This window comes from Vipera berus, assembly GCF_964194415.1.
Source record: "Vipera berus genome assembly, chromosome: 1".
Lineage (NCBI taxonomy): Eukaryota > Metazoa > Chordata > Lepidosauria > Squamata > Viperidae > Vipera > Vipera berus.
Genome location: NC_138202.1, coordinates 68,997,495 through 69,013,676, shown reverse-complemented (window position 1 = coordinate 69,013,676; position 16,182 = coordinate 68,997,495). Strand labels below are relative to the sequence as shown.

Sequence of the window (16,182 nt, the reverse complement as noted above, 5' to 3'; positions counted from 1 at the left end):
GAAGTCAGTTGGGGTCAGTTTTGGCCTGGTTTTGCCTTCTCTGTATTATCTTGAGTATTTCCTAACTTTTTTTCATTACCATGTTTGCTTATTTGTTTTATATAAAGATGCTTGTGTTTAAAAAATTAGTTAGCTCATTTAATGTTAACTGACTCAACATCACAGCTTTCTTCACTAATATTATTAATGCCATTATTATCATTGTTGTTGTCATCATCAATTTAATTTATATTGTACTTTTCTGACCAGTGTCCATGAAGCTTCAAGTGAATGTCTGGTATGCTGGTTCATTGCTCTCAGCATAATAGTTTAATGAAAGCGATTGCTTCACTTTTATGAGAATTAAGTGGGGTGGAGCTGTGAGCCAGATTGTAAAATACCAGTTCATCAACTCCTGAACTTAAAGAGCACGCATTTGCTTTATCCATCACTGTCTTCTGGGAAACTGTTGTGGGATCTGTCAACTAGGGACACAATGGGATTGTTTCCAAGCAAACAACAGGTAAGTTGCTCAGGAAAGCCAATTGAACTTAAGTTTGTCACTAGTTCTTTAGGAGTTTTAACTATTATACATTATGCAGTAATGATAATTCAATACAGAATTTTTTGACATCTTCAGATTTATGGAACATTTATGCTTAAGCAGTTGACTGACATTTTGATACATGTCTTGTTTAGTGCACCTGGGTATTGAAGCTGTGAGAATGCTCATACTCAGCTAACTAAGATACTGGCTGGCTGAAAGCAAAGGAAGCTTTAAAATCCTTGGGATACTGGGTGCTGTCTCAATTTGTCTACTAGAATGCAGATTATGTACCTGTGCTGAAATGTTCACATGGCTCTCATCTGTGACCCGCTGTAGTGTATGGTTCTTCCTATGACTTCAGTGTTATGGTAGAGGGGGGTGTTCTGTTGGTGCTAATAACTAGCTGGTCTATGCTGTTGAATCTATGTTTGCTGAAACTGATTCAGATTTTCAGGCTTATTTACTTTTCAGAGTTGAAACATAACTTTAAAGAAGGATGGGTAGATGGATAGACTTTGCATTGTACACAAAAACATCAAAATATGAGTTTTATATGGACATGTCAGAAGTTATACAGAGATGTTTTACAAATATGTTTTGGCATTCATAACCCTCTTTTTTTAAAATGGTACTTCTGTTGAAATTCACTGGCAAAAGAAGGACTCAGAACTGGAATGTTCAACAAGCTTTTGATAATTTTTTAAAAATGTAAGCTAGGCAATTAATTTTGTTCCTGGTGTGTAAAATTAATATTTTCAGCATTATTAAACAAAATAATTACAAGTAATGACTTGGGACTGAAGCTTCAGAGATATTTATCCTGATTTAATTAGTTTATTTTTCTCTGTGTCTCCCATATTTATACAAAACTCTCTTTTCATGGTCCCTAACATAACATCCTAGAATATGCCATTCCCTAATCTTATAATCCTCCAAGTGCATAGTGCACATAAAATGTGATTTTCTGAGAACATCAAGGTGTATCCATAAATATTTCTGCCAAATTCAGAATACTGGCAAAATATTTCATTCCAATCTGAGAAGATGTAGAAGAGCCATTTGCAAGTGCTTCTTGGCTCATGCTACTTAGAAATGATTCATGGCAACTTGAAAAATAATAGGAAAATAATTAAATAATGAATTATTACCGTGTAGAAAAATGACCCTGGCAAGCTGATTTAATCATGGGGCAGTGGGATATATTGTATTTGACTGTTTAGGGAGCTTATCAAGGAGTATGAATGGCAAAAACTCTATTGGGTCTACATTGGTGGCCCAGGTGAATCATCTTATTTCTATATCATGAATTTTAGTCCCTTGGCAGATGGCAAGGTTGGAAAGTTTGTTCCAAGGTAAAGTTACATCAATATAATGTTATATCAAAGCTCAGTCTTTCCAGATTATCCTTATGTCAACAGTAAATTAAGAATTTTGCAGATGGCAACAGGGATAGGGTTTTCAAAGTTTACCAGTAGCTCCAACTCTAAGTAATCACAGTAAAAGTATCTCATGGAATATTTGGAGCTTTGATAAACTGATGATCAAGAAAGAAGCTGAGTGTCTAGACACTATTTGGAGGTAGATGGGAAGCATTATACCATCAGTACAATCATTCTGTTAGGAAACACCCAGCCAGACAGCGAGGGAGGTCTCAAAGGGGGAATTAGCCTTTGATCCTTGTGCAGCCACAAGGAATCCAAAACTGACCCTCCTAATTTCCATAGAGCCTTATCTACTTGTTCCTATGGGAAGGATGACAGTCTGGAGAGATTCCCATGTAATTGGCAGAATATAATTAAGTCATTAGCTTGAAGTCCACACATGTGGATTTGGTGCCTGACACATTCCTAGGCAAGGACAGGCTGCTGATTAGGTCTCAGCCTTACTAGACAGGAAACACAACCAGATAAGTCAATTCTACTGTATTGTAAAGTTACAAAAACTTTCCAAATCTGAAAGTAGAATTTTCCCACTGTCTCTTTTACAGCCCCCAAATCCAGAGAGGGTCCATTCTGAGTGTCTTGCCCACTCACTGTCCAACTGTTCTGCTATGTTGTTTCTTATCTGACTGTTCTCTAGGCACCTCTTTATCCCATCTCCCAAGATTACATTGGGTTAGATCAGAGCTTTTCAACCTTTTCACCCATTGTACCACTTTTAGGATATGGCAACATCTGAGTACCACCAGTCGCCTAGCAAGGTATCAAAAACTTGATGACAAAAAAGAGGGAAAAAGTGTCCTCGACTTACAACAGTTCGCTTAGTGACTGTTCAAAGTTACAATGGCACTGAAAAAAGTGCCCTCCAAGCCACAGCCGAGCAAGATACCTGCCTGCCCGCCCGGTGGTGCTCTTTCTCCTGTCCGAGGTTTTCATTGTTGTGTGTTTGGTTTTTATTTTCCCCGTCTGCTGGGTAGTTGCAGCAGGTTTTGGTCACTTCACATGACCCTGGGACACTGTGACCATCATAAATATGAATCAGTTGCCAAGCATCTGAATGGAAATCACAAGATCCTGGAGATGCTGCAACATTCCAGCTGATTGGCACTTCTTCTGTTATTATTATTATTATTATTATTATTATTATTATTATTATTATTATTATTATTAATATTATTAATTATTAATTATTATTATTATTATTCCAGCTGATCAGCACTTCTTCTGTGCTCAAAAGTGCCAGAATCAGCGCCGAGCTCCAGCTGGAGCCTGGTGCTGATCCTGCCGCTTCCGCTGAGCCCTGACAGCCCTACAGCTCTAACCGTCTCTCGCTCAGGCTTGTGCGGTGCTACCACTGGTTGAACTCATTCCCCTCCCCCACTACCACTTTTCCAGGATGGTCACGTATGACCTGCCAGGTGCCAATGTACCACAGGTGGTACCTGTACCACTGGTTGAAAAGCCCTGGGTTAGATAACAGGACTGATCCTACCATGAGACAGAGTGAGGTGGCTGATGCTGGAAGGCAGAAGCAAGACATTAGGAAGAATGCCCCCATAAGCTCCTAGCCCAGTGTGCACTTTTTAGGTGCAGTGGAAACCACTACCTCATTCTATTATTGGAATAAATAGGAAAGAAAAATTTGTCATGCCAATTGCAAATTACTTACAGAATTGCCTGAATTGAAAAACAAAACAAAACACTTTGGCATCCCTGAGAGGAGAGTCCAATTATGCTAGGTTAAAACAATACCTGTTTATAAGATCAAAGCTTCCAATTTTGTAATTTTTAGACTTATTAACTAACCTATCCAAATAGGTAGGGCTATGAATGTTAAGTACTTTTGGTCATCCTGGTGATCCATCTATTACGCTCTAATAATGTTAACATTAGAAATAGTAATTTCTAAGACCACAAATGTTGAAGAATACAGGTATTGTTCATTTCCTTTCTTAGTACAATAACCCATGTTGCACCATCATTTGTAATATGATTAAGCCTCTTCAATTTAAAGACGTAACAAAGGAGCTTAATAAGGGTGACAAAAGTGTTTGTAGCTTTATGATAATGCTGCCTAACCTGGGCTGTGAATCATATAATTGTATTGCAGTAGCAGTAGAGTTGATGGAGACAACTATCTAGGCCAGGGGTGGCAAACTGCAGGCCCACAGGCTGGATGCATCATCTGGAAGCTGCACCCACCCCATTGCTGGCAATGGCAAAACAGTCCCAATACGTCTTGCTACGTAATGTGACGTCACAAGTTTGACATGTTTGATCTAGGCAGTTTTGAATGGTTGAGAATTTTTAGGGGCACAAGGTTTGGTATAATTCTATCCAGTGCTTTTTTTGTAAAAGAAAAAGGTGCCGGAGCTCACACATGTCATACAACCCGCCTTGCCTACTCTGCAAGGTTCCATCCAAAAAAGGTGCCAGAACTCCGTTCTGAGCGTTCTATGACAAAAAAAGCCCTGATTCTATCCACATTATATGTAGTTTTTTACTAATATATAGTGGAATAGAGCTGCATGATATAGCAAGGGTCCGTGACCCCTGGGCCACGGCTACTACCAGGCCGTGGCCTACTTGGAATCAGGCTGTGTGAGCGGTGGGCCAGCGCACAAACACACACAAATCAAGCTGTGTGTACATGTGTGTGCGAACCAGTCTGCCACTTATGGAAATCGAATTGTGCACACACATGCATGAGGGCCAGTCTACCACTCACATGGTCTGGTTCCTCTCTCCCCCTCTCCCCCAGCTGGACCATAAAGCCACAAAGGTTGGGGACTGCTGTGATATAATACTGTTATTAATCAAAACAAAATTCAACAGACAACACTTCTTCAGGGATTCTGAAGAAATGGAAAGTTTTCAGAGTGGAAATGGACATTCTCCCATGTCCAAAAGTAAAGAAAAGAAAAGAATATTTCTAGAAATGCTTGCAATTCATTGTGGTTATAGATTCACTGCTTCCTCCAGGATGGGATTTCAGAATTTCACTGGTAACATTGTCTGAAAGAACATTATCATGAGAGACATGCATGAATTCTACATCTTTTAAGTCTTGGATTCCATCTGGATTTTTGCTTCTTGGAAGTAACAGTAGAGCCAATTTTTGCCTATTTGAGGATTTTTCATTTGATATTGCATGCTTTTGATTTGCATGTTTTTATTTGTGAAAATTTATAGTATATTTGTAGGGATTATATCTATCACTTTAGTTAGAAATGTAAAGGGAAATTCAATAATAGTAACTCTCCCTGCCTGCCTTATTACCCTGCTTTTCTACTTAAAACAACAAACTCAGGATTTTTTTTAAAAAAATGCATATTTGGTTGAACTGGAAACGATAATTCTCTAGAAGTAGATATGCTTAACTGTTGTCATATGTTCCAGTGAGCTGTCCCCTATCAGTTGCATGCTGGAGCTTAAGTAAAAGATGGAATCAACTCAACTTTATTGTAAAATATCAATCAAGAAATGACTGAGTATCCTACCCTTGGCAAAGCCTTGTACAGCTGTGCAAACAGAAGCATTAATTTACCAGTATCGCCACAAGGCAACTTGGTGCCTCAGGGTTCAGAATACACACAGGTTCCTCTCTGCCGGGTTTTACCTGATTTTCAGATTCTTTTAATTAAAGAACAGATTAAATGGGGATCTGTCAGCCACATCTATTATTCCAAGACTGCACTTTCCAAACTCCATGTAGTTTCCATAAGTAACAAAAGGTGGTAGGTGGAATTCAGTGGTTCATTTGGAAAAGTATTCATCTCTCTGGAAGAAAAGATATAGATGATCGAGAGGGAAATCCTCACCAATCTGGGTATTTTGTGACTGGCCATGACTCCTGGGGGAGTCATTTTATGAAGAGGCAAGTACTCCATGACAGAGAACTCATAACTGACTTTTCAAATTTGATTACCTGATGTAATATACTTCCAAATTTAAAATGTTCTTATAGGCAAAAAAAGAAGAAGAAGATAACAATTGGTTACTAATGCTCAGGCAACATGACAAAATGGACTTGTTCTGCCTGGCTTTGCATGCCTTGTATTTCAGACCAACAGTCCTTATCTGGAGGAGCAGATTATTGATTGTCTTGGGGCAGGGGTAGGCAACCTTGGCTCTTTTATGACTTGTGGGCTTGAATACCCAGAATTCCTGAACCAGACATGCTGACTTAGGAATTCTGGGAGTTGAAGTCCACAAGTCATAAAAGAGGCAAGGTTGCCTACTCCTGTCTTAGGGGATGTGGGTGGGAGAACATAATTTTGTTTTTGCCTTTTTGCTTAAGGATATACAGTATAGAATAGCACCCAGCCATATACAAACCTTCTATAAACTCTATGAGGGAGATGGGTGGTTAAGAAGTTTGATATTTATATATTTCTATCAATTCTCTCATGTCCATCATCTCTCTATCATCTCTCTCTCTCTCTCTCTCTCTCTCTCTCTCTCTCTCTCTCTCTCTCTCTCTCTCTCTCTCTCTCTCTCTCTCTCTCTCTCTCTCCCTCCCTCTCCCTCTCCCTCTCCCTCTCCCTCTCCCTCTCCCTCTCTCCTTCTACTCTACCTCTCTATCTCTCTCTCTCTCTCTCTACCTCCATCTCCATCATCATCGCCATTGTCATCACAATGTCCATGTCCATGTCTATATCTATTTATAAAAAAAAAATCAGACGTTAATTGATATTTTCTATTTATTTTCATTCTGTAGACGGAACCGGCTCCCTGTAGTCTCCTAACAGTAAAGATCATAAAAATCAAGAACCTCCGGAAAGCAGATCTATGTGAGTTCCTCATCTTACTTTTTGGTTAGAATCATAAGGAATCACAGGAAAGTTGAAATATAATTTGAAAGATAAATCAGCAATCTTTTCTAATACTAAATGTGCATGATTAGGCCAATGATTATTTCTACTTTTGGAAATCTCATATGAAGATTTGGTATGCAAATGCTGGAAACTGATGGAGTTAGCATGACATGTCATGAGATGTTGTAAGTTCATGACATTTCAGCCATTGAGGCAGTCTATTATCTATGCTTGGTCAATATCATTAAAAATGGATAGCAAATATTTATGATGTATTTATTTTTATAATATTTATTGTGCATCTTAATCCTAATGGATTCTGGGGTAAACAATAAAGTTAGAAACAAATGCATTAAATACATATATAAATAATAGAAACTGTAAAGAGTAAGTTCTTTCTGTGAACTAGAAGTTCATATGCACCATTCACTTACCGGTAATTAAGAGCTAAGTAACATTTGGAGGGTGAGTCAAACAAATCTTAACTGAAAGATTTGCTATTGTGTATAGATATAATAAATCACAATAATGTTAACCTGACACCATTCATTTCATGTCATCTTCACACAAATTGTTTTACAGTGTCTGATGCAAGTATATAAGTTACATTGTTTGTAGAATGATATCATGCCAAATATTATTTGTTCAACAACTTTCTGTAGATGCCTATCATGGGTATCATTTTCCCATTGATATGAAAATTTTCATTTTTCATTAAAATGTAAAAATGAAGGTAGTTTCTTATGCTTCACTGTTTTATAAAATTTGGGGGGAATGGACAATAAATCCACTTTAAGATTCATAATGAGATGGGTTGGATAAGTGTTTCCAATTTTCTCCAAAACTTTTAATCAAAAGTCATCATTAAACACACCGTCAACTAAAGTACTAATATGTACACAGAATGGATTAGAAGAAAATGTTATGTAATAAATGCACTGTTTATTTTACTAAAACATTTAGTAAATGAAGAATGATATTTTAAATTTTGTTTTAAATATATAGTAGGGAAGTACTACTATACTTTAAATATATAGTAGGGAAGTACTACTATACAAGGGACGCGGTGGCTCAGTGGGTTAGGACGCTGAGCTTGTCGATCAGAAGGTCGGCAGTTTGGCGGGTCGAATCCCGAGTGCCGCGTAACAGAGTGAGCGCCTGTTACTTGTCCCAGCTTCTGCCCACCTAGCAGTTCGAAAGCACGTAAAAATGTAAGTAGAAAAATAGGGACCACTCCGGTGGGAAGGTAACAGCGTTCCGTGCGCCTCTGGCGTCTAGTCATGCCGGCCACATGACCACGGAGACGTCCTCGGACAAACGCTGGCTCTTCGGCTATGAAACGGAGATGAGCACCGGCCCCTAGAGTTGGAAACGACTAGCACGCATGTGCGGGGGAACCTTTACCTTTACCTTTAGGGAAGTACAGGTGCCATGTACAAATACAGCAAGTATCTCTGGATGCCATGCTACCAATTCTTCATGAGATAAGCAGAACCAATTCAGCACAATTACTACTATAACAAATGCTAAAGCCATAAATGTCTTAAGTAAATAGCACTTAATAGCTTTTCCCCCCATTCATTCTTAGCTTAATCTGAGGATAAGTCACGCTGTCATGCTGACAGAATCTAGTAGCTATTCACTTCTAAAATTGAATTGTAATGGCTGATCACACTTAAGTTGGTTAAAGAATGATTAGCATGTTTTATGAATGTCAAAAAATGTGGGCTACTCAGAACCTCAAAACTGTGACTAAATGAAATTCCTCCAGCTCAGGGCTTTTCAACCTTTTCACCCATTGTACCACTTTTAAGATATGGCAACATCCAAGTACCACCAGTCACCTAGCACAGGGCTTTTCAACCAGTGGTATGGGTACCACCTGTGGTACACTGGCACCTAGCAGTGGTACGCAACCATCCTAGAAAAGTGGTAGCAGGGGAGGGGAATGAGCTGAACCAGTGGCAGCACCGCACAAGCCTGAGTGAGAGATGGCTGGAGCTGCAGGGCTGTCAGGGCTCAGTAGAAGCGCCAGGATCAGCACCAGGAGGGTTGTTTGGTTTTTATTACCCCCGTCTGCTGGGTGGTTGTAGCAGGTTTTGGTCACTTCACATGACCCTGGGACACTGTGACTGTCATAAATATGAATCAGTTGCCAAGCATCTGAATGTAAATCACAAGACCCTGGAGATGCTGCAACATTCCAGCTGATCGGCGCTTCTTTTGGGCTCAGCAGAAGCACCAGGATCAGTGCAGAGCTCCAGATGGAGCCTAGTGCTCATCCTGGTGCTTCCACTGAGCCCTGACAGCCCTGCAGCTCCAGCCATCTCTCGCTCAGGGTTGTGCAGTGCTGCCACTGGTTCAGCTCATTCCCCTCCCCCGCTACCACTTTTCTAGGATGGTCACGTACCACCTGCCAGGTGCCAATGTACCACAGGTGGTACTCGTACTACTGGTCGAAAAGCCCTGCTCCAGCTAACCATGGAGAGGGATTAAAAAAAATCAACAAGTGGCTGCTAGGACAGAAATGAATTGCTAAAGCTATTCCATAAACAGTGGTTGCCTAAATGTTCTGGGTCTTCTACTTTACTTTTCAGTCCTTTGGAGAGCATGGGTCAGAGGCAGAAAAAGACAGAGATGGGTAACTCTCCCAAATCTGTCTTGGTGACATCTATTCCAATTAGAACTGTGCAAACATTTTTTTCTTCTAAATTCCTCCAAGCTCCCAAGAAAGAAAATGCACTAATCCAGGAAGTGACGATCTCACAGCCAACCTTGTGGTATCTGGGAAGCTCTCAGAAATGTTTGACTGAGGCACATGTGATTATGAGCAGGCGAGAGGCTCATTGGGACAGTCATGTCATGTGCATAAAGCTATTATCTCCTAGTGATGGAATAATGGTATTTCTGCATGCAAGCTAATTTGTCCTTAATTAAACAAACAAACAAACTGTTGAATAGACAAGTATATAGCTGATGGAATAATGGTATTTCTGCATGCAAACTAATTTGTCCTTAATTAAACAAACAAACAAACAAACAAACAAACAAACAAACTGTTGAATAGACAAGCATGGATGGAGTATACTTACAGTATATGTTTGGAACATAATTGTGAGTCTGCCGCTGAAAATACCAACACATCAAGATTTCCATTAAATCAACAACTAAAGCCAACAAAAATGTCAGGGATATCTGGTCTCGAAAAGTTTGAAAAATTGCATCAAAAAGGCAGGCAACATTCTGACCTGGGGTGCATTTTTAAGGACTTCCTGAAGTACATTTTCCTGTGGGAAAGTTGCTTACAAGCGTGAACTTGTTATTTAGAAAAGTCCCTAAAACAATGCATACCTTTGGAGCACTAAGGAAAGGCATTTTTATGCAAATCTGTTCTGCTAAGTTTGTAAAGAGGCACAAATGAGAACAAATGATCAGTCAGATAGGACATTCAGTGAAAATCACATTAACAGATCCACCCATCCATATGGAAGTCTAAGCTTCCATGACTAAGCATAATTTTCTTCCTGCAGGTAATCATCATTCCATGTGGAAACAGATTTTGATGTGACTTACATTAAAAAAAAGTGCTGGCTCCACCCACATATGTTTGTGGTGTTATTGGCACCTGAAGAAACATCATGTTCACCTGAGTATTTGAATCGGCTGTCTCTTGGATTAACTAATCTTTGTATACATATTTCAGCTTGGCGCTATTATATGATAGCATTTTGGCAAATGCATATATTTGTGGTTTTAAGACAGCGAAACTCTTTCTCTCTCTCTCTCTCTCACACACACACAAATGCACATTTTGGTAGAACAAATTTCTCCTTCAATCTTATCTTAGAGTAACAACAATTCTTTAAATGTTGATCTTTCATGTGGCTAAACTAGCATAAAGAGGAGCTGTCAACACAGACGCAGTATCCCAGGGTCTAGACTCTAGAGCAGGGGTGTCAAACTCAATTTCATTGAGGGCCGCATCAGCATTGCGGTTGCCCTCCGGGGGCTGGGTGGGTATGGCCAGGGTGGGCGTGGCCTACTGGGTGGGTGTGGCTAGAGTGCGAATGGCCTACTGGGTGGGTGTGGCCAGCTTTACATCGTTTGCATCAAGAGTGCCTATGGGGGCCTGGGCAGGAGTGGGACAGATCTGAGGGTCTCTGGCAGAAGGAGGGTCTCTGGGCCAGGGCCAAGGCAGTGGGGGCCGTTCCCTCACTGTTTCCAGGATGGCTTCGCGGGCCACATGAAACCACTTTGTGGGCCGCATCCAGGCCCCGGGCCTTGTGTTTGACATGTCTGCTCTAGAGATATTTTTATACCATTAGTTTTGTAGAAGAGGAAATAACAAATTGCCTCCCATCCTGATATGAACATTTAATAAAGGGATAGCCACAAGGTACCTGTGTGTCAAAAAAATCAAAAATCAAAATAAAAATGGCAGCTGTGACCATGTACTCAAAGCCTTGCTTCTTTTTTTCTATGTACAATGACTTTCACACCCACGTCCTAGAAAATTTGCCTGTTCAGTAACACAAAATGCTGTATAACGTGTGTGACAAAAAAGAGAGGGCTGGGCCAAAATGCCAAGTTTGTCTTCTCCTGCCAAAAGGAGGTCATGGGTGTCCTTAACATTTATACTTGCTGATTTATACAAATGCAAATTTATAAACTCATGTGTAAATAATATTTAGGCTAATTTATATAGAGGCAAACTCACCCATAATTATAATTTAAATATTAATATTAATTGGGAGGCAGGTTAACAGGGTAACCCATGAAAATGTGAAAGTGTGGATGAGCAACTTGGAGCCCCCTGCTTTCTTTTCTTAGAGGGCTTTGACGCTCCTTTGCTTGACTTACTAAATGCTAAACTGCTCTCCATATTTTATCTAGAGCAGACATGTCAAACTCATGACGTCACGTGACATTGTGCAACGTATCGGGATGATTTTGCCATTGCCGGCAATGGGGTGGACGTGGCTTCCAGATGACACGTCTGGCCTGCAGGCTGGCAGTTTGACACCCCTGATCTAGAGCCTTGTGCTAATCCAGATTGTTTGATTTAGCTGTAGTTCGGTGTGTCATGTGAATCTAGAAAACTGGATTGACTAATTGGTTCAATTAATCTTAGGTAAGGAACAAGACCTCTTAGTTAAGGAACAAGCCTTGTGATGATGCACATGGCAGAGGCAATTCATAAGACTATATGCAAATTAAAAAGAATGTTGGGTCCTTGGTGCTCTCTGAGCTTGGTGGTTTTCTTGAAAGTGTAACATCATCAGTACTAGAAGGGATTGGGGTTTGCTCTTATTTTTATATACTTGTGCCTTGCCCCGTCAGCGTTGGTGGGAGTGTTCTTAGTGGTTCCTTGATTAGGCTGTTGTTTACTGTTAGCTTGTTTGTCTCCTTAACTGTTTAAATTAAAGAGAAAATGAAAACATAGTTAATAGTGTCATGGGAACACTACTTGTGTTCTTGGATAAATAGGGGACATCTTCAAAGAGCTCCCTGACCTTTGATAGCTGCTTCAAAAAAGACCTGTTCTACATTAATCAGGACTTGCTGAGGCTACCCAAATCATTCCAAAACTCACTTTGCAAAGCATCCCTCTTTAAAGTTTTGAGAAAGTTACATGTTTGGAAGGCTTCCTGGATTTTTTTTGTTGCTGTTGTTGTTGGTTTCCTGTGGCTTGTCTGCATGAATATGTACGCACTTCCATAGACAGAAATCTCATTATTTAATCAGCACTTTCAAGACTTTCGAGGTCACAGCTTCCTCAGTTGCTTTGAAAAGACACATTTTGCTAATTTCTTCTCCTTGAAATCCTTTGCACAGCCATGGATCTCCAAGCCACTCTTTTGGATGTCTTGGGAAATTATAGTCTGGAACTACTTACCCCAGTCCTGCTTGGATCCTTTTCACTCAGTCTTTGCAATGAGATTGAAATGATATATTTTATTCAACAATTTATAATAGCACATAGTCATCCTCTGGCTTCATGACACTTCTGTTCTTTGCAAAGAAGTAACTTTTTTAAAAATATGCAGATTTCAATAGAATCTGTTGAAGCCAATGACTCTTGATTATAATATATTGCAAGTTGTTGCTTGTGTAATGCAGCAAGTAACTCCTCTGAGTTTTATAAAAAAAAATGGAATGCCTAATCCCATCAAAAATGATAGCTATAAATAAGAAGGATGTGCCTTTCCTTAAAAATTTTTTAGAGCACCTTAAATGTGGAAATGTGCAAGGTGACAGAAACAGAAAGCAAGCTCCTGACAACAGGAATTATTTGTGAACTGGTTTGGCCAGCCAAAGTAGCATCCCCTGCAGAAAGTATTGTAAGTATTGCACTTGGAATTTAAAATATAGGCTGTATTTTGAATGTTAGGCTATTTGTCTTACAATGGATCCACCTGGGGAGGCTCTTATTATAATGTCAACCATCTGATCTTTATGTGACAGAAGTTAGACTTCTATAAAGCTTTTAAAATTCGCAGTATTTGTGAAAATCATACAGATCCAAGTCATCATACTGACTTAACTGACTTAAAAAATGGGTCCAAAATCCAGGACCCATTACTCCCATGGGACTGAATTTGGCAAAGTTGTGGCTGTTTCAGAGCAGCTGTGCTAACACATGGCCATGGATAGCTGCAGTTGCATGATTGTCCTTTCTAAATAAACAAGATGAAGGAGCATATCTTTGTCCTCCTGGCCAAAATTTGAAATTGCTTAACTGCGCAGGTAATAATGAAAGAATGAAAGGACTTAGAGGCCTAGAGTCAAGATAGGATTGGCTGGGGGTGGGTGGGCACTGGAAGTCCATGAGTGAGCCCTGGAAAAAGGGGGCTTTGGGGACATATTTGGATGGAGAGTGGGGATGCCATGCAAGTGTTTGAAGGATAGAATCAGTTTTTTTTTGCTTCTTAGGCTGATAATCCATAAAATGTCTTTGATCAATCACTAAGCCAGTCAAAATTATCTCTATACAAACACTTACCATTTCTTTGGTTACCTTAGAAATGATACCCTGTGATTCTACTTGGGGAATGCTACTTGGAAGTTACAAGATTGAGTGATTTAATCTATTACTTACAGAAATTATGTAAGATGATCTATTCTATCATTTCCTGCTCCTCAATGCAGGAGAAAAATATTCCTCCCTACATTTTTTTTTAATTTTTATTTATTTTTTATTTTAATCCCATTTATATCCCGCCCTTCTCTGAAGACTCAGGGCGGCTTACAATTTAAGCACAAACCAATGTGCTTAGCAATAGCCTTCATTCTATGTATATGCCTGCTTATTAGGGCTTTCGCCCCCCCCAGTGGCATTATTACAAAGTCAGCTTATTGCCCCCAACAGTCTGGGTCCTCATTTTACCTACCTCGGAAGGATGTAAGGCTGAGTCAACCTTGAGCCTGGTGGGATGCGAACCTGCACTAATTGCAGGCAGCTGGTGTTACTTAAGGAGGCATTAGCCCACTGCTCCACCAAGGCTCCTCCTTACTTGTCCCTACTTATCTTCCCTTCTCCTCAATAAACAGTGAATGAAAAACAAGTTTGCTTCCTTTTCACAAACATGTAAGAAATAATAGATGCATCTTTCTGTTGTGGTAGAATAATGTTAGGATTGAAATGAAAAGGAGTGATGAGTTTTACAAGTTTTAACTGGATAAGAAAAGAACCTGGGTACAGAAATGGCGGGGAGCACTTTGGTTACCTAGGAAATGTATTTCTTCGGTCAGGATACGAAAATGAAGTTCACCCAAGTAGGCTTAATGAAATGGCAGGAATTCCATAGGAGACCTGGTGGCACAGTGGTTAAAGTGCAGTATCGCAGGCAAACTCTGCCACAGATAGGAGTTCAATCCTGACTGGTTCAAGGTTGACTCAGCCTTCCATCCTTCTGAAGTCAGTAAAATAAGAACCCAGATTATTGAGGTCAATATGCAAATAATGTTTCTACATTGGAAACCACCTAGAGAGTGATGGAAAGTGCTATGGGGAGGTATAGAAGCCTAAATACTAATACTATTGCTATCTTCAGACTTAACTAAAGTTGGTTTGAAGAACTTCATAAAGGAGTTCTGTTTCCCAGTTATTTAAAAACTGCAGCAGCAAGTTTCCTGTCCCCCCCAAGTTGGCAAAACATGTGATTTCAAAAAAACCCACACAAGCCTGAAGACTGCACTCTCTGGATTTAATGATAGTCAGGAATCAGCTACTTCTGAAGGCACACTGTAACATCATCACCATCATGCTGGTTACAACAATGGCCACAACAATAAATGTATTGAATTGAATTTAATATAGTTCTTTTCAGTCATTAGGACAAAAGTTCTGCCTTCTGCAGATGTTTTGCTTTGGATAGGTTTTACCTAAGTCCTAGTTTTATGTGCTTCATATAATTAAACTCCTTTCAAAAACATATTTACAATTATTCTGAAATAGATGGTCTTGGTATTCTCTTGACTTTTTATTAGAAAAGATAGTACAAATTCAGTAGTTTAGATTTTAATCCTGAGGCTCCATTGTGGCTCCTATGATCAACAGGAGGCACATGAATTCTTTTTTTTATTGTCCTACTTATTTTCTTTTGAAAATTAAAAAATACCCTTGTTCTTTGTTTTCTCCACCATTTTTTTCATGGACATACACATTGGTTCTTTGAAAAGTTTCTTTAAACTTCATCTGTAGATCGGGGATGCTGCTGTGTTTATTTTGTGAAAGGATAAATGCTTACCTGAAAGCCATTTTGTGCTTAGGTCATTCTCTAAAATTCCATTTGTTCCTACTGGTTCAAGATATTTGGCAGGTCCTTGAGAGCTTAGTGATTGTAACAATTATATTCCCTTGAGGGTAACTGAATTCTACTATTAGAGATTGACATTTTATATATGAGGGCAATTCAGAAATAAACCTCCGTTTGGTTATCAATGACAGATACTCGCAGATATAGACCTTTTATTATACACATTAGAAAACTACAACATTACATTACTTTTCGACAAGAGCCTTGGTGGAGCAGTGGGCTAATGCCTCCTTAAGTAACACCAGCTGCCTGCAATTAGTGCAGGTTCGCATCCCACCAGGCTCAAGGTTGACTCAGCCTTCCATCCTTCCGAGGTAGGTAAAATGAGGACCCAGACTGTTGGGGGCAATAAGCTGACTTTGTAATAATGCCGCTTGGGGGGGCGAAAGCCCTAATAAGCAGGCATATACATAGAATGAAGGCTATTGCTAAGCACATTGGTTTGTGGTTAAATTGTAAGCTGCCCTGAGTCTTCGGAGAAGGGCGGGATATAAATGGGATTAAAATAAATAAATAAATATTTGCCATTCAAATTGGGGCACTTTTTGTAACGTTTTACAAGGTTTGAAATTCCTTAGTAG

At 39.6% G+C, this 16,182-nt stretch overlaps 1 protein-coding gene across 1 annotated transcript in view; it reads left to right on the top strand.

Moving 5' to 3' along the window:
- Nucleotides 1–475: 475 nt before the first annotated feature.
- LOC308678508 (cytosolic phospholipase A2 epsilon-like) overlaps nucleotides 476–16,182 on the top strand; it is a gene marked incomplete at both ends in the record, with an annotated part of 52,326 nt that continues 36,619 nt past the window's right edge. Inside the window, 2 exons of the mRNA XM_081345725.1 lie at nucleotides 476–502; nucleotides 6,686–6,758. Of these exons, the coding sequence (XP_081201851.1) occupies nucleotides 476–502; nucleotides 6,686–6,758 (100 nt within the window). The remainder of the gene's footprint in view (nucleotides 503–6,685; nucleotides 6,759–16,182) is intronic.